This window comes from Cannabis sativa, chromosome 4 (genome assembly GCF_029168945.1).
Source record: "Cannabis sativa cultivar Pink pepper isolate KNU-18-1 chromosome 4, ASM2916894v1, whole genome shotgun sequence".
Taxonomy (NCBI): Eukaryota; Viridiplantae; Streptophyta; class Magnoliopsida; order Rosales; family Cannabaceae; genus Cannabis; species Cannabis sativa.
The window spans coordinates 14,097,897-14,121,724 of NC_083604.1; the positions used below are offsets into that span (position 1 = coordinate 14,097,897).

At 28.9% G+C, this 23,828-nt stretch overlaps 1 protein-coding gene across 9 annotated transcripts; it reads left to right on the forward strand.

Annotated features, from left to right (window-relative positions):
* The first annotated feature begins 16,404 nt into the window (after nt 1–16,404).
* Nucleotides 16,405–23,247, forward strand: LOC115714812 (probable plastid-lipid-associated protein 10, chloroplastic). 9 transcript variants are annotated; one of them, XM_030643574.2, is made up of 13 exons: nt 16,409–16,575; nt 17,281–17,438; nt 17,507–17,620; nt 17,763–17,897; nt 18,312–18,407; nt 18,612–18,692; nt 19,645–19,731; nt 20,098–20,174; nt 20,265–20,463; nt 20,562–20,655; nt 22,125–22,182; nt 22,402–22,499; nt 22,891–23,247. In XM_030643574.2, the coding sequence occupies exons 2-9, from the start codon at nt 17,283–17,285 to the stop codon at nt 20,377–20,379; spliced, it is 861 nt and encodes a 286-aa protein (XP_030499434.2). In that variant the 5' UTR covers nt 16,409–16,575; nt 17,281–17,282; the 3' UTR covers nt 20,380–20,463; nt 20,562–20,655; nt 22,125–22,182; nt 22,402–22,499; nt 22,891–23,247. The 9 variants fall into 9 exon arrangements, with proteins under 9 accessions (XP_030499431.2, XP_030499434.2, XP_060969297.1 ...); XM_061113314.1 differs by having other exon boundaries at nt 22,894–23,247; XM_061113311.1 differs by having other exon boundaries at nt 22,125–22,499.
* The last annotated feature ends 581 nt before the right edge of the window (nt 23,248–23,828 follow it).

A 23,828-nucleotide genomic window follows, 5' to 3' on the forward strand; every position in this document is an offset into this window, starting at 1 on the left:
TTATAAAATTTGATTGAATTGCTTGCAAAATAATTTTAATTTAAATATACAAAAATAATTATTTTAAATAAAACGAAATAACCATATATTATTTTCAGCTACAAAAATCAATACTAATCTCAATTTATTTATTTTACCACACCTTTTTTATATCGATTTATTTATATCTTTTGTTAATTCATTTTAATATTATTTATTCATCTAAATATTAATATATTATTTAAATAGTCTTTAAAAAAAAAGTCAAAACAATAAAATATCAGTTAAAAATATTTGAAAAGGCTAGTCTTCTATATGATGTGGAGATTTAATGTGAATATGCTCTATATAAAGTATTTGTGGAGCTGCAGATAGAGCACACAAACCAACTATAACTCAAAAGGTGAGCACATGCACACAAACCAACTATAACTTTTGGCTCCTCTTTAATTGAAGTTTTTTTCTTTAGCAAAAAAAACTATAACTCAAAAGGTGTTATAAATATTAATAATTATGTGGATGTCCAAATTTTTTATTTATTACCATGAATTGTAATCAACATTCCTCTTTTCCTTAGTTTCCCTTTTTCTTAGTTTCTTAATATCTCACTCTTGTATTTGTATAAATAGGGGTTCACCCCATTAGAATAAACAACTCAGAAATTCTCATTCACTTTCTCTTTCTCTCTTCATATTCTTTTTCTTTCTTCTCATCAACTTTATATTATTTTATAACACGTTATCAGCACGAGTCTCTGCCCAAACTTCAAGCATGAATCTCTGCCTAAGACCCAATGTAAGTATTTTGTTAAAGTTCTTGAATTGTTTCAAAGTCACGATACACTAAATATATATTTATATATATATACTCATTTGACTGAAACAATTTCAAGAATCATTTGGTTTCCTTTTTCTTTTTATCTATATATCTATATATTATATATGTATGTGTATGTTTTTATATATTTATTATTAATTTCATATATATATTATGTTCTTATCATTCATAATATTTACAATATATGTGTGCCTATGATATGATAGAGAAAATCTATATAAATTATACATATATCCAAAAGATTATGTATTATCGATAAAATATTGCATATATCCTAAAGATTATGCATCATCGATAAAATATTGCATATATCCTGAAGATTATGCATCATCGATAAAATATTGCATGTATCTTGAAGATTATGCATCATCGATAAAAAATTGTATATATCTAGAAGATTATGCATCCTCGATAAAATATTGCATATATCTTGATGATTATGCGTCCTCAATAAAATCTTGCATATATCTTGATGATTATGCGTCCTCAATAAAATCTTGCATGTATCCTGAAGATTATGCAAACGTAATATTCATTATATAGTTGATGGATATATAATGAAAGAGATGAATACATATTTATATATATGTTCTTGTATTCTTTGAGGACAATGAAAAGTAATCTAATATCGATATAGATTTTGACAAACATTTCCTGAAGTAAATGTTTTATATTTGTCAAAAAAAAATTATTGTATTTATGTAAATACAACTAAAGAATCATTAAAAATGATTATTATTGATGCAATTTTATAGTGGGTTTTGAATACCTAAAAAGAATGTTAAGAAAATTGCATTGAAACATCAAAGTATAAGAATAACAATGAGCATGACTAATGTTATTTAAATACATGAGACATGTATTTATTGTTCATCATTCCCTGCAGAGAATGATACGAATTGAATTCAATTACTTTTAAAAGTTACTCGTATTAGTCATGTTATTATACATTGTTATTACTTGCAATGTTGGAAATTATTGAATCTGACATATATTAAAGATTAAATTTTGCATACATCTTGGAGACTATGCAAAAATTGCATTCATAAATTCTTTGAAATATTGTTAAAGAACTTGCTGAGTAATTTCTTTTTATATATGAACAAGTAATAAATTTTTAAGAAATTTATAATAATGTTCTACTTGTTCAACGTCATTCCCCGAAGTGAATGTAATGATTTTAAATAATCAATGGCATTGTTTGCTACTCAAATATTTCCAGAAGAAATTGGAAACAACCAAAAGATGAACTACCACACACAATCAAAGTGCATAAAATCTATATATCATGTGTGGAATTGAATAATAGTAGTCGCGTACCTGTAGTACGGACACACTTATAATCAAGATAAAAGTATACTTGATTATTTAATAGAATGTGAATTGTAAAAACTTATTGTACATTTAGAATATTTAAATATCATTACCTAAAGAGAATGAATAGGCATGAAATTCTATTTCAAAGAATATAGATTTCACATATATTGGTAATGCCAGAAGCAAATTAATATATACATATTTTATTATTTCTTAAAATCAATAGTTTCAAACTATTGTTGGTACAGAATATGTATATATAGTTACTATTTAATTCAGTTTGCATATTCCCAAAAGTGGATATATAATTTACTAATATTCGTTAGTGATTTAATATAATCAAAGTGATAAAGAATCACAAAATGATTATTTGAAAAGCTTCCTGAAGAAGTCTTACATACAATTGCTACTTGGAGTAGTAAAATATATTTGTATGTACCTGATGTATAACTTTTATCTAGTTATGAAAGTAATAAGAAATAACTTATTATATGTACTTATTGTACATTTAAATATATAATATATCAAGTCATGATAATTAGACTGATGAATAGTCTATTACTAAATTAGACGACTTGTTAAAAAGATACCAGGAAACATGAATGATATATTATGGTTATATCTATTTGACCATTATAACAACATGATGAAGTTGTCATGTACATTTTATATTATACACATCATTGAATTGATGATAGTGATTCCTGAAGAAATATAAAGTTTGATAAACATAATAGTGACTCCTGAAGAGTGTATATGTTTTGGAGAATAATATAATTATATTATTCGTGTATATAAAAATGAAACTTGTAATGATTATGTTGTAATGAATTTACATTACCTTTTGAAAGTTTCATTGAAATACAAATTATAGTGAACCTGAAGTTCATGAATTGAATTTTTTTGACATGATCAATCATATGCAATAAATTGTCAAAGAATTTGACTAAATTTTGTTGAAGAACCAGAAGATTCTTCTCATTGTTAATTTATAAGGCTCAAAAGAAGAATGTGCATATATTTGCACATAGAAAATATTTAAATTATATTTCTTTAACAGTCTTTAGCCATTATTAGATTTTTATTGCATAGTTTCTTATCGATGTGATAAGATTATATAATCATGCATTTACAAAATGTGTAAATTTATGTATTTCTAATTATACACGTATGACTCATTCTTAGAAATGAATTAAGTTCATAAGGATTGAACTTGAAACTAAAGTTTATTGAACCTGAAGTTCAATGTCATATAGTATATATGAGTTTAAATAAATATTGATTCATTGTGATATACTGAAATCCCTACAGGTATATTAATATTATTAGATATCACAATTTTTAAAAATTCTCTCGATCAGGGGGAGAGAAGCAGTTGGGATCGATAATAATTTTTGAAAATGATCCTTTCACAAAGTATATAAGAACAATATAGTTCAAAATGATATATACCAACTGCAAATCAATATTATTCAAAGTTGAGATAGAATGAGTTGAAAACGCCTGAAGCGTAAATGAACAATATAGAAATTATTAGTAAATGTTCATTTGATTTGCCCTGAAATTGTTAAATCTAGAGGTACTCATGAAGATACCTTAAAGTTATAAAGTATTGATGATTTAAAAATGATAACCGTGATGAAAACGGTACTCTAGAAGAGACTCCCAAGAGAAGTTAGACATAACACATTTGATCATAATTGAATCCCTGAAGTGATTCTATATAGTTACCTATAAATGATAAACATATTTGAAAAATATGTAATTTAAAGAGATCTCTATAAGTTATGTCAATATGGGAGGAAATTATCATTTATTGAAATTTTTGTCGACAATAAATATTAAATGTTTGCATATGCAATAAACTAACATGAGATAGCAAGGATCATGGTATTAGATTTGTCGAGAATTATCGACATACATTTTGATTTTTGGCCAAAATATTATGACGCAGTCCAGGCAAATTTACTCACATAAAGTGAAGTAAGACCTGTAGGGTGTGCAAATAAATATTTCTAATGAGAAATTTGCATATATGTATTTGTACATAATGAATTGTTGTACAAAGTTTGCATAGACATGAGATTGATTGAAGTAAGGCTTAAATATTGAGAAAATATAATCATGATTTGATTATAGCCTAGAATATATATTATGAGGATTTATAAGCGTCACATAAATGTTGCAACAAAAGGTTATTTATTTGGAGCTCCTAATATAGTGAGAATTTGAAATAAGCCTTATCTAAAAATTCTAGAAGAATTTAATACATGTCTTAAGTGATATAAATTCAAAGTCGCGCGCACTATATGACAAAGATCTTTGTATGAAATATAGACATGTAAGTAAATTATTATTTGAAAAATACCTATGGTTGTCTATGCAATATAAATACGTAAATTATACGTTGTGATAGACTCTTGAAGAGTTTTTGATTAATTGAAGAACAAACTTTTATTTCTTTTGTATTTCGAGAAATATTAATGTATAAAGTTTGTTCATTAGTATTGAAGTCCTGAAGTACTTCATGTGTATCAAGAATTATAGATATATGATCATTTGATATGGAAATTAAGATCATAAAACAAGATGGAATAAATATATGGTCTTGGAGTACCATCATTGTCACAAATGAAAATTTATAGTACCATTAATGTGTTATGATCATATCTACTTGAAATTTTAAATTTTCGTATGAACAAAGTTGTGTACACACATGAATGATACAATTAGTTGGATAAAGACTAATGTTCCACGAACCCCTCATCTATAATTTAGAAGTCCATACATACTCTGGAAGAGTTAAAGAAAATATATGATCAAAGATTATATATGGTGATATTTTAAAAGTGATAACAATAATCTTATGAGATATATTATCACCAAAAGAATTATGGATCATATGTGCATGAGGGGGAGACATATTCATGTTGCACTCTTTTTCCCTTAGTTCAGGTTTTGTCCTAATGGGTTTTCCTGACAAGGTTTTTAACGAGACAACTTGCAAATAATTATGAATATGAAATATATATTGTACTCTTTTCCCTAACTCAGATTTTTTCCCACTGGGTTTTTCTGGCAAGATTTTTAACGAGACAACTATAAATCATGTTAACATACTTGCATTTTATGAAGCAAGTAGAGAATGTGTGTGAGTGAGATCATTGGCATAGCATATTCGGGAAACATATGGATTGCACTCAATAAAGAAGTATCAACCCAAGCAATTCTCTATGGATAATACTGCTTGCATCGTTCAACTAAAAGGAGGTACATTGAAGGAGATAGAGTTATAACACATTTCACGAAATTCTTCTTTATACACTTCAAGAAAATGCATATTGGTGTTCAACATATTCAATCAAGTGTCAATCTTACAAACTTATTCACAAAGTTATTATCAACATCAACATTTGAGAAGACGGCAGACAAGATCGAAATTCGTCGATTAGAAGATCTCCACAAATGCCTAAATGAGGGGGAGGGAGTTAGTTTACACTATACTCTTTTTCCTTTGACCAAGTTTTCAGCAAGATTTTTAATAAGGCAGCTATTATGGACATCCAAGGGGGAGTGTTATAAATATTAATAATTATGTGGATGTCCAAATCTTTTATTTATTACCATGAATTGTAATCAACATTCCTCTTTTCCTTAGTTTCCCTTTTTCTTAGTTTCTTAATATCTCACTCTTGTATTTGTATAAATAGGGGTTCACCCCATTAGAATAAACAACTCAGAAATTCTCATTCACTTTCTCTTTCTCTCTTCATCTTCTTCTTCTTTCTTCTCATCTACTTTATATTATTTTATAACAAAAGGTAAAATATGAAGAAATGTTGTTAAAAAAGAATTTCATTAAATGAGCTTAAAATTTTACATTATGAATATTACTTCTCCATGTTATTTTAATAAATAATAATATTTTAATATTTTTTTCTCTCATCATTCTATTTCTTTTTTATTTAATTTTTTTAACCTTTTGTTTATATAAATGAAATATATTATAAAAAAAATAGAGAAGTTATGTATAGTGTGAGATAAATTTAAAAAAAAAATGGAATTTTAGTGAAGCATTTTGAAGAATAAAGTAAAAAAGGTGATGAGAGTGCACTCCTTTAGCTATTATTTTGAGACTTAACTATTTTAAAGAATTACTATACATTTTTATTAGTTGTTATCTCAATTATTCTTTTAATTTGATATCTTAATTATTCCTACTATATATATATTTATTTATATACTAGCAAAAAGCGACGTGTGAGGCACGTATACTAAATTTTATGCTAATTTTTTTCTATGTTATTTGAAAGTGATACAATCAAAAATTAAAAATATATATATTATTAGTTATTAGGTGAGATTATTATTATGTGTATAGGAAGAAATTACAAATTAATTAATTTTATAATCTTAACTTTAATCAAATAGAGTTCTAAACATATGAATAATAAATAATCACGTAAAAATCAAAAATAATTATTTGAATAAAGAATTCAATATACACAATTATATATATATATATGAATCTCATTAATCAAAAATAATTATTCAATATATGAATAATAATTTATCACACTATATGTTTCTTAATAAAGAAATCACCTCCTCATAGTCAAAAATAAATAATACATGTAATACAGATCTTTGTAATAGAGTACCTAAAAGAAACAAAACTTCAGTTACCATAATCGAAAAAGGTTTAAGTGAACTAAATAATGACTAAGAAGATCTAAATTATAAAATGAAAATAACATGTCTATATGAGTATGATTTGTTTGCTATATGAGCATGATTGATCTAAGAGAAAATAGATAAACCTATAAACATATAAATATATCTAATATTAATTTTGACAAAGAAACAATTCAATTGTAAACAATTCTAAATATCAGCTTGACAATTTCAATACACTAATTACTCATTAAATAACCATAATGTATACATCATGATAATTTTATTTTATTTGATATCAAATGATAGAGATTATTGAGGTTTTCAGCCATGGAAAACACACTATGATCAAAAAGTAATGCTCATTAATTGTATATTTCAAAGAAACCCAAATTTCCATGAATGTCCCTAATAAGATATAAATAATAAAGTTGTAAATTAAAAAAAAAATAGCAAAATTTCAGTTAATATAAGAAATAGAACAAATTTCCTATTGATTGCAACTTTCTCCAGACCTTCGGGAAAGCATGAAAATAAAGACTTGAATGGTACGATCCCTCCGTCACCCCAGAATGAAAGGGGTGATCTCGTAGTTCTTGGTCTGTGAAGATACGTTGTTAGGTGCTCCGTTTTATTTTCCTATTGAGGCCGAACCTACACGAAAATATGAATAAATTAGCATCATCAACAAAAGAAAAATTAAAGGGAAAATACTTAATAATTACATGACAAATAATTATTAATTGAATTAAAAAGTTAAGATTATAAGATTAATTCAAATTATTGTTCATATATTGATTAATTCCATTAATAAAAAATAATTCAATATATGAACCCTATTTGATTAAATCAAATAGGGTTAGAAATACTATAATTAAAGAAAATCTATAACTTTTTTTTTTTTTTGGATTTAATGGGATTTATTTTATTTTTATTTTATTATATATAAATAAAAAGTGACCCATGAATTTCTCATAAACCATTTTATTTTTAATATAAATAAAAAGTCACCCATGAATTTCTCATAAACCAAGAATTCTGTTATATAGGCACACTTTATATAGAATAAATAGATATTATTTGAATTTAATTATAATATTTTTCATAAATTAAATCTTTTCATTTTTATTATCTTTAATATATTTTTAATTTAGCACGTTGTTTAGTCAATTATCTTTTAATAGTTTTGCTTTATTAAAGTTAGAATAATTAATATTTTTGCTCCTCTTGCTTAGGTTGTCTAAAATTCTCCCTAAAACACAATAGTTACATAATTATGCCCCTTCTATTAGGTTTTGTTTCTTTTACCATTAAAAATTAGTATTTTTATTCCCTAAACGTTGATCAATACAAAAAAATTTCCCCTTTTATGAAAAAAAAAATTAAAAATTATAATATTCTATTAATTCTGAAAAAAGTTAATAAAAAAATTACTAAAAAACCTGATAAAAATATTAAATGAATTAAAAAATATTAAGTTTACTTAAAAAATCTAAATTATTTCTAAGAAAATATTTTCAAATTTTATTTTATCTATAAACATGTATCTTAAAAACTAACACCAAAATTATTAAAAATCCAATAAATAATTTAAACAAACTAAGATTTTTTTTAATGAAAAAATTAAACTTATTTATATTTATAAACTCATATCTTCAAAAATAAAGAAAAATAATTAAAAATTTAATTAATATAAAAAATTATTTTGAAAAAAAAAGTTAGAAATTAAACTAAAAAATGGTTATGTTTACTTAAACAAATCTAATTTTTTGAGGAAAAAATAGACTCAAACTTGTTCCCGTAAAATTTAGTTTTTGCAAAAATTTAATTTTTAATATATTTTTTATATCAAAATATATTTTTAATAAAATAAATAAATAATTTTTTAAATCGCTTTATTAATTTTAAAATTTTAATTTGTTTTCTAATTTTCTTAATCATTCAAAATGATTTTTTTTAAGATTTACTAAAAAAATATTGAATTTTTCTCATTTTTATTTTGAGAGAGTACGATTTAATAGTTGTCAAAGTTTAGGGGACAAAACTGCTAATTTACAAAGATATGTGAGCATTTAAACGGAATAATGGGATGTAACCTAACACAAGGACTAAATTTCTATAAATGTAAAAGTTCAAGGAGAATTCTTAATAAGTCGTATATTTTAGGGGGCAGAATAAGTATTGTCGAACGTTCAAGGGATAAAAATTCTAATTATTCTTAAAATTAATTACATTCATATTTATTATAATTGATATTTTTGAAATAATATATTGTTTATTTTTAATGGATATTAAATACATGATGAGAAGTCTTATGTATTGGGATGATTTATGCGCCATAGTTTGATGACTTTGATGCCTTCAAAAACTTTTGCATCAATAATTATGGATTGCTGTGAATTATTTAGGATAATTTTGTGGTATGATTGATATTATTGTAGGAAATTTTTATTTTTAAAAGTACTTGTTTATAATTAAAATAAAAGTTAATAAAGTTTTCTAAATTTTAATTTGAATTATATCAGGTTTGAAGTTAAATTTGTATTTTCCAAATTAAATGACATTAGAAAAATTTAGAAAATAACTATTTGTTTTGGGGAGACGATATACTCCTTAATGATAATTAAGAAAATTGTCTTATTTTATAGGTTAATGTGTGTTTACCCAGAAATTTGACCCGGCGACATGGGCAACACTTTTGATTTGTGGAAAGAAGGAAACAACCCTGGGGCCCAACCACCAAGACAATGGTCAACTTGGGCATTGGAAACTGTGTCGGTGCCCTAGTTGATAATAATGGGTGACCAGGTAGGCACCGAGATCCAGCGAAGACGTTTCTGGGTGCCATCCTTCGACAAAGGTCACACAAACATGTCCTAGTGATCCTAAAATAATGAACCATAAAGTTGAGGATGTCACATGGACATCCCAGGGCTCAACCTGGGTCCAACATCAGTGCTAGGCGCCCAGGTTGACATCCTCTATGCTGTCTCGCATTAGTTTTGGTTTCCATCAACTTCTTATGGCAATTTGCTTAGCCACTTTCCTAAGATACATGAGAGACATGCCCCAACCAAGTTTTAGACTTTGGAGATAAGTCTACAAGTAACGACACCTAGGCACCATGAAGCCCTAATGGGCGCCCAAGTTGTCATCTAGTCGATCTGGGTGCACCATGGCCAGGGTTTAGGTTTCTGGGAACATTCTTGGACCTTGATTTCTCAAATAAATCAAGGAACGACGCCAGGACATGATATGTCATCAACGACATCCCAAAGGAGCCCAATCACAACTATGGGTGCCTAGTTTGACATTCCAACCTGGGCACCAATTTCCTTTCACTGGGTGACGCCCATGCAAATTCGACGAAACTGAAATTCGTGGAGTACTTTTCACCAAAAAGAAGATTGAACATCAATGAGACCGATTTCAAAGATGTTCACCCTCACCTGGGTGCCTAGTGCAGGCCCCCAGACCATCTTAGGCAAGCAGGTTGACGTATCTCAACCTGGGGCACTCATGGACTTCTTTCGAAGGAAGTTTTATGGGAATTTCTCTTATTTTTATGCATGAGGAAGATATGAGTGCTTTCAAGAAACAAACGAAGCCACTGGAGCGTAGATGAAAAGCTGGACGCCTAGGGTGACAACACCCAAGTCACTGGGTGCTCAGGTTGACATAACGACACTTCTGGTGGTTGTATTCAGTACAATTTTTTATAATTTTGCATCACTATATAATAATAAATTAAAATGAAAATTTACAAAAATAAAAAAAAATATATTATTTATTAATAAAGTGAGCATATTTTTTAAATAATGATAATATTATAAATTAAAATATATATTAAAACCACGTTAAAGAAAAAAAAATATAGTTATTATTTTGTCAAATTAGCACCATTAAAAATACATCATATATATATATGGTACTTCTACAATGTACCCTTTTTAAAGGGGTGCATTGATGTACTTTTTTAAAATAGATGTATTGATGCACCCTCTTATAAAGAATGCATTGATGCACCCTCTATTTGTTTTGGTGTTCAAAAGAATTTTTTAGTTTAATTTTTTTTTTTTATATTTATGTACGTTATAGTTATTTAAAATATCATAATTTTTTTTTGGGAAATTTAGAATAATTTATAATATAGATTGCAGTGTTCAAACAGTCTATTTTATACGAGTATAAATAAAATAGTCACTCGTATAACACAATGTTTGAACCGTATTTTCGGCGTGTTAAATTTTTCTAAATTTTTTAAAATTTTGAGTGTCCTTAATGACTATAACAGACATGACTGAGAAAAAATTTGACTAAAAATTATTCCAGATACCAAAACAGATAGGGATGCATTGGTGCATCCCTTTTAAGGGGGTACATTGTAAAATTTTCCATATATATATTATTGGGTGCTTCTACAATGCACCTCTTAAAAATAATGTACTGATACACCATTTACTTGTTTCGACATTCAAAAGAAATTTAGTCTAATTTTTTTTATATTCGTGTACATTATAATTATTTAAAACATTTTATAAAATTTTAATAAGAAATTCTGAATAATTATAATATAGAAAGTAAGGTTCAAATAGTTTATTTTATACGTGTATAAAATAAAATAGTCACACGTACGACACACTGTTTAAACCCTATTTTAAGCGTGTTAAATTTTTCTAAATTTCTTAAAATTTTGTATAATATCTTAAATAACCAAAATGTACTTGACTATAAAAAAAACTTTTAACTAAAAAATTATTTTAAATATCGAAACAAATAAAAATATATCAGTAAATTCTTTTTGAAGGGTGTAATATAAAATTTTTCAATATTATTTTACCATCAATATTTGAAGTTTAATCAATTCACAATCAAATTGTTCTTATTTTCTAAAAGAAATGTTGCAACTTGCACGTGATGTTAGATCCATTATTTATTTATTTATTTATTTATAATGCTCTTTTCTTGTAAATATTTTATAGATACTGATAGAAAGAAAATGACAAAGGAACACGTGAAATGGCACAAAGAGTAGTTTGGGGAATTTTGTTGTTACTCTCTTAATTAATTAGAGAGAGAGGATAAGGGTGATATGAGGCCTGGTGGTGGCCCTCACAGCTATTCTCTCCTTGGCTAATAAACCAGAAGCACCTTCTTTTGTTGTAGATTTGTATCAATATTAGCAAGGGAACTCTGATAATTTTTGTATTTTTGTTGGAGGTAATAAAATAGAGTAGAATGGAAAATTGGAAATAATTTTCATTTTATTTTTTTGTTTGGTTACATATTAAAGTATTGGAATATAATTTTATTAGAATAAACTTTACACTATTTTAGTGAATGATTATTCCATTTTAAAATAGAAGGAAAGACCATTCAAATGCTTGATAGAAAATTTTTTATAATTTTTTCATCAAATTTTTTTTATGTATTTTAAATTTTATTCCATTCAATTCCTATTCCTATTCTCATTTCCATTTCTATTCTTATGTTTTTATTCCTTCCAACCAAACGCCACTTCAGTTCTATCAATTTTTTTTAACATATAATTGGGATATTGACAGCACAAATTTAAATCTTCACAATTATTATTTTACTTGTACTTAATTATTTAATCTTAAATTTTAGTAATAAAATCTACTAAACTACTAAACTGTTAGTAAATTTAAAGTATCATCTATTTACTATAGTTAAGTGCCAACTCAAATTACTTATATGTATACTCTTATACACGTAGCACATATATATTGGTACACTTAATATAATTATCTAAGTGTTTCAAAAAAAATATAATTATTTAAAAAATATAAAAAAATAATTTTAAATTTTTTAAAAAGTTAGTTATAAAATTAATAAAATAAAAAAAAATTCTTCTTTTTTCTTCGCGACTCTCTCTCCTCCCACTCTCTTTCCTTCTATTTTACTCTCTCTTTCCTTCCCAAAACTAAGAGCTTCCACTCTTTCCCATCCATGACTCTCTTTCTCTCTTTTCTTCCTAAAAACACAATAAAATAAAAAATTCTAAAACTCCTCTTTTTGGCTCACTCTCATTCATTGCCCTTTGTGTGTTGCCTTCTTTAATGCTCGAGTATTCGGTGAAGAAGGTCGAAGACCACTGGCTTCAATAGAATGAGTTTTAGGGTTTGGGGTGCAGGCGATCTCCATCATCGATCATAGTCGTGTTCAACGGGCAGAAGAGGTCCTCTCGCAGGGCCGGCCCTAGGCATAGGCGGGCTAGGCCCGTGCCTAGGGCCCACGCTTTCCGGGGGCCCAAAATAAAAAAATTTATTAGGCTTTTATTTAAGTAAAATTTAAGTGTATTATAAGCAACAAGTATTTATAGCTTAGTTGGTTAGGCGGATGACATAATGTCCAAGGTCATGGTTCAAATCCTATAACACTCTTCTTTTGATATTTTTTATATATTTTTGAGGGTTCCAAAATTTAATTCGTCTTGGACCCATATATTTTCAGGGTCGGCCCTGTCCTCTCGGTCCGAGAAGCTATTCGTGCGGTGAACCAAAGAAAAAGAGAGAGAGCATGGAGGAGAGAGAATCTGAAAGTTGCATAGAGAAAAAAGAAAAGAAAATTAATTGGTACTTGATCATTGGTTTCAGTTTTGTTTGGTGCTAGGGATTTTAAATATATAATAAAAGATTTTTTTTTTAGGAAATTCAAATCTAGTAATGGAAAATTTGTATGTTTTGTGTTTTTATTTCAAATCTGAAGTAGTGTTCTTTTTTTTTTTTTTTAAAAAAAAAAACTATTATTATTACTAATTTGAAATAGAGGTCATGGTGGTGGTTCAAATGATTGGGATATGAATTATGTGTTGTTCTACTTATTTTATATAATATGTGATTTAATGTGTATATGTAGATTTGGTTGATATTAAGATAACTAGAACTTGTGTGATTAATTTATTGAGGCGAAATCTTAAATCTTTGTTGTGTAGAGATGATTAAGGCAATTTTTTTGAATCATTTGAGCCAAAAAGCTAATCTTAATACATTATTCTCCGTTGTCCTATTTTAAGCTTAATTTTTCCAATTTTTATTCTTAAAATGCATATTTATCCTTGATTATGAGCCATGAACTTAAATAAATTATTCTTACCCTACTTTGCACCATAAACATAGGTTGTTGTGTACTAAATGAAAATATGATGTAAGTGGGATGAGACAATTTCTTTTAGAATTATGTTTAGAGAGGATGTATGTACATAGAGAGTTATAATCTAAGTATATTACATTGAAAATGTCTCTTGTTATTAAAAAAAAAACAGCTTTGAAGAGTAAAAGAAAAAAAATTCATAATGTGGAAAAAAAATAATAGCAAGAGATACATTTGATAGGATTATAACTCTAATTGTGTGAACAAATAGGTATCAAATGAAAAAAATATTATCGCGAGAAAAGGAAATTTATGATGAAGGTTTTGTATTTTTGATTAGACTTGTAAGTTTATGGTGTGAAACTAACCAAAATGACATTCTTATCCACTATTTACCTAAGCCTAACGTTACATGCCTACAAAGTCCTTTTGATCTACACGACTTTGGGTTACATTAGTGGAGATAAATTGGTTATACAAGTCTATGGTTATCTTGAATGTTTAGTGGTAAGGAAAGTATTTATGCACATGGATTACATGTATATAGAGCTAGTAGAATTGACATACACACATTCTTAATAAAAATACAATATTGAAAGTTAGATTAAATAGGTTGAAATTCTAGTCCTTTGTTTGAAGTACATATTGAATAACTGAAAGAGAATTTGATATTTTGAGATAAATTATCTTTGGTCTAAATTTTTTGATTTGCCATCCAATAATTAACTTGTTAGTTTTTATTTTTTTAGTTTCTAGTTTAGTTTTGTTCTTTTTCATTGCTTGAGGACAAGCAATATTTTAAGTTTGGGGATGTGATGAGTGGACATTTATACACTCATTCCTAGTCAATTATTAGTTAAATTAGTATTTATTTCTTAAGTTTTGTGTACATTTGATGTGTTTTCTATAGTGTGCAGTATTAAGCATAAAGTGATGGAATTATGACAAATTAGAAGTGAACCGTACATGTTTGAGCGAAGTGCTGAAATCAAGGAGCAATCGAGTTAAGAAACAAGCAAAAGTACGTAGAATTGGTGCTTGGCGCTATAGCGCTGTGTTTATGGTGCTATAGTGTAGATTTAGAAAAAAAAAAGATAATGCCAAGGAAAATAAAGATAATTTCAGCACGTAATTATTTCAAGATATATCTCTTGGCGCTATAGTGTCAGGCCTTAGGTGCTATAGCGTTGTACTTATCTTTTTATAAAAAATCCTAATCTGAGGGGGATTCATCTATCTTTTTTGGCCTATATAAACAAGAATGTAAATCGAATTTAGGAACGACTGAAGAGATAGAAACAATCAACTTTGAGATTGGAAAACACATTGAAGAGCGAGAGAGAAGAGATTCAAAGCAATCATCATCATCTATCATCATTAGAGTTCTTTTTTTCTTCTTTTTTTTTTATTCTTTTGTTTAGTTATTTAATTATGAACATGATTATTGTGGTTATTATGAACTAAACACTCATTCTAGAGTGTTGATGTAACTATTTTAGATTATGAATTTAAATTTTTAGATTATTCTCATATTTATTCTTGCTATTTATTTATGTAATTTTGTGTTAATATTATCTTTTTAATGCTTGATTACCATTAATTAGTATAGATATTCTAAGTTTTACACTTGAGAGAGGTAATCTAAAGTCGAACTTAGAATTACATGACATAAAAAAAGTGTGAGATGGAGAGATTCCACTAATTCTTTGAGTTTCAATTAAAGAGGATCATATTGCTTTATGAGTGCTTAATTGATTAACATTGAATAGAGATATCTTATTAGTTAATTAAAGTTAAATCTATCATCACTCGAAAGAGGTTAATAGATTACATTAGGATTCTTGAAACTACAAATTATAAGATAAATTGAGATTTAGTTTGAAATAGAGAAATCAATGCTCTAAGTTTTTACTTTCTGATTTAAAATCGTTGTTTGTCTGATTATTTTTTCATTTATTTTATTATTTAATTTTTAATTATAATTTACTTTGTATTATCTATTTCAAGTATAAAATTAAAAAGTATAATAATTAGTAAAATTTAATAATAAACCCCCTTGGTTCGACAACCTTTTTAGTATTAAAATTTTGTTATAACAACACTGTACGTTTGCAGTAAAAATTGTATATTAATAGGCAAAGTTAAATATACCATATTTTTTTTTTTTGTAAGAAAATGTAAAAAACTTTTAATATATATTAAGTGTAACTACCTCTTTTTTTTTTTTTTTTGAATAAAAGCGTTTATAAATAAATAAAAAGAGTTAGACCTCGTGGTCATTACAAAGGATAGCAGTCGAAATAGTAGCTATTTAGTGTAACTACCTCTATACATAATGAAGTAGAAATTTTAATTATCTAGGGTAATTACAGAATATATTATCTTTTATTAACATTCACGAACCATTTTAATTTATCAATTTAAGGACCAAAATGAAAAATATTTATAAATAGGGATCAAACTGAAACTTCCATTTTAGTTTTATTATTAGTGAGGTGATCGTTTGCCCAAGTATAGAGTATCCCATTGTTAACTTAACTGGGGGAAACCAAGCCAACGTGGGCGGTAGAAGACGAACCACACAGCTGCAACAGCTGATAGAGCTCAGGATCACAAGATTCTCAGTATCAACACCAATCTGATTAATAAAAACAGGTATTTTTATCATCAGAATTTTACATAACCCTTCTCTTTTTCCTCTATAATGGGTACCAAAAGGGAAAAAAGAAGAAGAAGTTAATAGCAAAAGTTGTTCTGCAACGGGTGTCGAAGAATCATATTCTCACATGGTTTTACGAATTTAAACCAAAAGATTATACATTTTTTTTTGGGTGTTTTCTTATAGCATTAAGAAATGGGGTTGCTATACATTTTCAGTTTCAATGAAAGTTATAATCTGGGAACTGAAATCGTGTGGTTTACCGTTTACCGCGTTGAGTTTTTGTCCCTCTTTTTTCTCTATTGTTTGTTCAAATCGTGTGTTGTAACCTGTAAGAATGATGCTTGTAAATGGTCATATAATGGGTTTGGCTTACTAGCCATGAAACAACAGGTAACTTGGGAATATGCTTAAGTTGCATTTCTCACAAACGAATGTAGAGTGTAATTGGAGAATCCTGTTTCTGAGATTTTGAAAAAGAATAAACTTATAATGGCTTTTGCTTTCTTGCATATGAATGGATACTTGTCCTACTTTAGCTTTTGGGGTAAGAAAAGAGGCTCTTTTCAATTGAGTTACTAAATTAGCTATCTTATTAATTTGAAGGTTAACAAATACTTATTTTTTCCTGTTTTGGTTGTTATCAAATTTCATTTGAACTTTTGTTGTATTCCAACACTAATATGTGGCATTTTGTTAAGAAATGGAGCTGGCTTTTGCTCCCCCCATGTACCTTTCTACTGGGAAGAGAACTCTGGGAAAGGTTAAGCCTCATAACCCCATGCTTTCTGCAAGCCAAAAGTCTTTTCCTCGGCGATTATCAACATGTTTGGCAACTTTATCTTCCCAACCAACTCAGGTTTCTCTTACTTTTAATTGCCTGTTAAATTATTTTACCTACACATGTGCTGACTGTTTTGGTTCCAGGCAGTGGAATTTGAGGTAGAGAACAAAAAACATGATCTGTTGAGAGCTGTTCAGGACACCCAACGGGGCCTCATAACAACGGCTGATCAGCGCTCTTTGATAGAGGAGGCCTTGGTTTGTTTCCTTTTTTAAATAGTGTTAGTTATCTTATTTAGGATCACTTGTGTATAATCATGGAAATTAAAGTGTGATTGTTGCCACAGGTTAGTAATAGATTGAAGTTTTTCTATAATAAAGTGATAAAAGAAACTGGCAGGTGAGTGTGGAAGGGTACAACAGGGGTACCCCAATTGACTTGGTGAAATTGGATGGAACGTGGCGATTGCAGTATACCTCTGCCTCTGATGTTCTCATTCTTCTGGAGGCTGCTGCTAGACTTCCTTTCTTCCAGGTTTACACCGTTAGTCTATGTTTATTTAAGATGCCCGTTCATCTTTATTCAGAGGTTTAGCCTTTTAATATATGAAGTATAAGTTTACATTTCCTAGACTGTGGGAGCTCTTGTTTTGCAATTATTAATTTTTTTTTTGTTGAAGCTTTTGATAATGATTCATCAAAAAGGAAACATAGAGAAATAAAATAAGAAACCAAACTCTTATATAGTGAAGAAGAGTTATGCAATACATTATGAATCATACTTCAATAGTTCAGATCAGAACTGCAATCTTTTATTTTTCTTTCTCTTGTTCGGTCTTGTATTCTAACCATAAACTGTACAGTTTTCTTTACATTATGTTAGTGACGTTCTTTGACATGGGCTTTTTTTTTTGTTCCTCTGTCTTGTTTACAATTATTGGGGTTATAGGTTGGGCAGATCTATCAAAAATTTGAATGTCGGGATCAATCCAGGGGAGGTATAATCCGCAATGTTGTCCGATGGAGTATCCCAAATTTGTTAGAGGTATAGTCGTGATAAACATGCTAATTCTGATTTAAAGCTGCATATTTGGTTTAGAGATATATTACCTGGGCAAGTTTCAGATTTGTACATTTAAAGCAAATCTGGTGGATAATGTAAAAGGAAATTTGAAATACATTGTAACTCCAGTCTGTGAAACTCACATTTTACATTGACATGTAATGCTCTTTGTTTTCATACTTGAAGGAACAAGAAGGTGCGACTTTGCTTGTATCTGCAAAATTTGATGTAGTTTCTGTCCGTAATATCTACCTTCAGTTTGAAGAGGTATGTTTTTCTTCTTTTGTGAAGCATGACTTTCAAAAATTTCAAGTTTAAATGTGTGTGGTTGTTCCCTCTACATGGTTCTCTGTTTGATGTACCATTACTTAATCTGGCCTGCTCTATTGAGTCATATTTTCTCTTCTTATTCTTAAACTTCAAATTGATTCAGACCCATTTATCATTTTGCTTTCTCTCATTTACCTTTCTTTTGGAGTTACATGATATGCTACCCTACATGTAACATCCAAGTGAAGGCGGCAAAGTCCATACTAAGTACTAACCTAACCCTATGCTCTACTTTTCTTTCCAAATTATGCATTGTCTATGTAGATGAGTTTTTATTCCTTGTATAAACACACATATATATTTATGTATATATGTAATTATCTGGTAGCTTTTTATTTATTTATTTATTTTTTATTTTAGCTAATAGCCGGAAAGATGGGAGGAGTGTGTTCATACAATTTTTTTTAATTTGATTTTCTGTTAAGTACTTTTGCAAACTTCCTGTATCTTTTCTTTAGTTCACAATCTGCTGTAAACTCAGACTTCATCCAATTCCACAAATGCCAAATCTTTGTGAAATGATTTTGATGTAGACTCAATTATGCTGAATAAGCGAGTCTGTCGATTCGTCAATCTGTATCAATGTTCTTATTATAAAAGGAAATCTGCATTGTGGATGCCATCGATTTAGCTTGTCTTGTATTGTCCATGCTATGACATGCCATGCTTTACATATTTTCTTTACGCCCTAATTGATTGACACTTAAAACCCTTTTCACGAGAGCTGTAAATAAATTGGTCCATATACGTTGCAAAAGGCAGCTATAATGGCTCATTTTCTTTCGAGCATCACTACTTTATTTCATTTGTTTTCTTTCTTTCTCCCAATACAAGTTCTGAATATTCAGCTTCTAAACCTTATCTGAAGCCCTTAAGTTTTTTATGGCAGATAACTGTTCAAAATATAAAAATCAGTGAAGAACTGCAGTCTCTAATTGCCCCAGCAATACTACCCCGTTCATTTATAAGTCTGCAGGTAAATAACATTAAACGGCATTGTTCTGTTCATTTCCTTTCACATATGGTGATATTACATCTTCAATCCACTGGATTGTATTTAAAGCTCTAATGCCAACTGAAGTTTAGTTCATAATTACCAATATGCAAATAAAGTTCTACATGAAGGTTCAGACCCCTTTTCTTTCATCATATGCTTCCTGAATGAATAAAACCTTAGCACTATTACATCTTAGCAAATTTCAACTGCTGCTTACGTCAATTACAGAATTATGTTATTCTATAGTCAAGAATGAGAACTTATCTAATGATTGGAGTGCATTAGTTGAAAGGATAAGAAAATAGCTATCTCTGGCCATGAAAGCTTATGAATCCTCTCTTACAGATTTTGCAGTTCCTTCGTTCTTTCAAAGCTCAATTTCCAGTAACAAATAGAGCTCTTTCTGCGACAGAACCGGGAAGGTACAACATGTGTTATCATGAACATTGTTTAACATTTCCCTCCTAGATATGCATGTTAAATTTAAAACTTAAAACATACCCGAATTGCAGACGATCAGTAGGTGGTCTATATTACCTTTCTTACTTGGATTCCAACATGCTTTTGGGCCGCTCAGTCGGTGGAGGAGGAGTATTTATCTTTACTAAAGCTCAGCCTCTTGACTGAAATGATGCATGTTATCACCAGCCAGAAAAGTGTCTGGTTTTAAATGATTATTTTGTGGCACGGTTATGGAACTTCCATCTTCGAGTATGCATTAAAAACTCCAATTTAGTTATGATGTATTTATCAGAATGAACTGGAATTTGGTAGGACATTTTTCTCACCTTGGTGCTTCTTGTGTGCAGAAAAGTTGAGAAGGGAGATACTTAAAGACATGTTTATCTGGTTTTGTTCTTTTACTTAGCCTACCTAATCTTCACTTTTCCAGCTCTGATCAAGGTAAGTTGATTCTGACGTACAAGTTTCCAACAAATGGAGTAATTCGGAAATTTTAATTTGGAGTTGCTATAGTGTTCTTATGTTTATTGAATGCAACCAAAAAAAGAAGAGAAAAAAAGACTTTCAGTGTATAATTTAAACAAATATATCATTATCATAGAATGTGTTAAAAAAATTCATGGGGGCTCATTCAATCTCGCGAGTCGTGAGCTGTGACATATGGTGGATATGCTTTTAAGCATACATATGGTGGATAATGTAGTTGTTGATGTTGGAACATAAATGTGAATTGTTAAAAAAAAAAAAAAAAAAATTGGAAATGTGCATTTTGAAGTTCTTTGAGGACTAGTCTATTTCTTGGGAACACTTATTTGTAAGTTTATATATAATATAGATATGATCATATGAGCAATTGGCTTGGGCTTAAACTCATTTTTGTGGAAAAGGAAGGAATCATACAAAGGCTCATCTGAACACTGCGCATGCTACTGTTCGATTGAGCTTTGCACTTTATTTTTTGGAAAAAATTTATTTATTAAATTATTATTTTTTAATTAATTAATTAAAACAGTTTTTAAATGTGTTTAATTAATTGGTAAACGAAAACATTTTCTTGTTTCGATTTTCAATGTTGTTCTTACGATCTCTTGTTTTAACGTTCTCATGATCAGAAACGTCTTTCTTTCCGTTACTACTTTTTGTGCATTTCCTATATAATGCATCAAAACCAACAAGAGAAATACATCTTCTTTTCATAGAAAAATTATAAACAGTTTGTACGATTATATTACAAACATGTATTCTGAACAATAGTGTTATTGGGTGTGGTATTTCGACGGTTTTCTATCATGCAGTAGAGCTCTGATACAGTGTTATTTTGATTGGATTGTTTTATCTTGTGGATGATGAGCTTGATAGTTTGCTTGCACAATTCTGGGCAATACTGCAAACATTTTAAAGAAAGCGACTTAATCTGTGACTCAACCTAGATTTTATTCGATAAGTTCGTTTCCTTTATTTATTTATTTTTTTTTGCAGCAACTATTTCAACAATTTGAAGATGATGTGTTTCTGTCATGACTACCAATGATAATTCTAGTATTGTTGATCATATTACAAACATGTATTTCTAGTAGTAGTGTTATTGGGTGTGGTATTTTGATGGTTCTCTATCGTGTAGTAGAGCTCTGATACAATATTATTTTGACTGAGTTGTTTTATTTTGGGGACGACGAAGTTGATAGTCTGTTTGCACAATTCTGGGCAGTGCCGCGAACGTCTTAAAGAGAGCGACCTAATTCACGACTCAACCCAGATTATATTACAAACATGTATTCTGAACAACAGTGTTATTGGGTGTGGTATTTCGACTGTTTACTATCATGCAGTAGAGCTCTGATATAGTGTTATTTTGACTGGGCTAATTTATCCTGTTGATGTTGATGGTCTGCTTGTACAATTCTGGGCAGTGCTGCGAACGTCTTAAAGAAAGAGACCTAATTCGCGACTTAATCGAGATTGTATTTGGTAAATTTGTTCTTTTTATTTTTTTTTGCCGTAACTATTTCAATAATTTTAAGGCGATGTGTTTCTACCATGATTATTGATGAGAATTATGGTGTTTTTGATCATATTACAAACATGCATTTCGAGTAGTAGTGTTATTGGGTGTGGTATTTCGACGGTTCTCTATCGTGTAGAGAGCTCCAATACAGTGTTATTTTGACTGAGCTGTTTTATCTTAAGGACGACAAGGTTGATAATCTGCTTGCACAATTCTGGGCAATGCCGCGAACTTCTTAAAGAGAATAACCTAATTCGTGACTACACCCAGATTTTACGAGGTAAATTTGTTTCTTTTATTTTTTTTTGCATCAACTATTTCAACAATTTTAAGATGATGTGCTTCTGCCATGACCACCGATGAGAATTCTGGTGTTGTTGATATTAATAAAACTTTTCATTTTGAGGGAAATCTTTTTAAAAGATGGAAATAGAGACATTTTCAATATTGTTCCCACGATCTCTCGTTTTAACGTTCCTATGATCAACAATGTCTTTCTTCCTGTTACTATTTTTCGTGCATTTCCTATATAATGCATCAAAACCAACTACAGAAATACATCTTCTTCTCACATAAAAAATTATAAACAAATTATGCGATTATATTAAAAACATGTATTCCGAACAATAGTATTATTGGGTGTGATATTTTGACGGTTCTCTTTCATGCAGTAGAGCTCCACTGCAATGTTATTTCGACTTGGCTGTTTTATCCTATGGATGACGAGACTGATAGTCTACTTGCACAATTTTGGTCAATGCCGCGAACGTCTTAAAGAGAGCGACCTAATCTGCAACTCAACCCAAATTTTATTCGATAAATTTGTTCCTTTTATTTTTTTTACAACAACTATTTCAACAATTTTAAGATGATGCATTTCTGCTATGACTACCGATGAGAATTTTGGTGTTGTTGATTATATTACAAACATGTATTCTGAGCAGTAGTGTTATTGGGTGTGGTACTTTGACGATTCTTTATTGTGTAACAGAGTTCCGATACAGTGTTATTTTGATTGAGTTATTTTATATCGGGGTCGACGAGACTGATAGTTAGCTTGCACAATTATGAGCAGTGTCGTGAACATTTTAAAGAGAGCGACCTAATCCGCGACTCAACCTAGATTTTATTCGGTAAATTTGTTCCTTTTATTTTTTTTTGCAACAACTATTTTAACAATTTTAAGACGATGTGTTTTTGCCATGACTACCGATGATAATTTTGGTGTTGTTGATATTAATAAAACTTTTTATTTTGTGGTAATCTTTTTAAAAGATGGAGACATAAAATGTTATTTTTCCTCACTATGAAAAATATTGCTTATATTTTGACTACTGATAAACTTGTTGTTTCTGATACTGTTAAGGATGATGAAAGATAGAAGCAAACTACTGATTTAGCAAGTTGGGTCGAGAATAATTTTTTGTGCAAAAATTTTATTCAATAGTTTATTTGATGACTTGTATGAATACTACAATTGATAAGGAAATTTGGGACGCGTTTCAAAAGAAATACGACATTGAGGAGGCTGGAACTAAGAAGTACGCAGTCAGTCGCTACCTCAAATTCCAGATGACTGACGATAAGTTAGTGGAGGCTCAGTCTCATG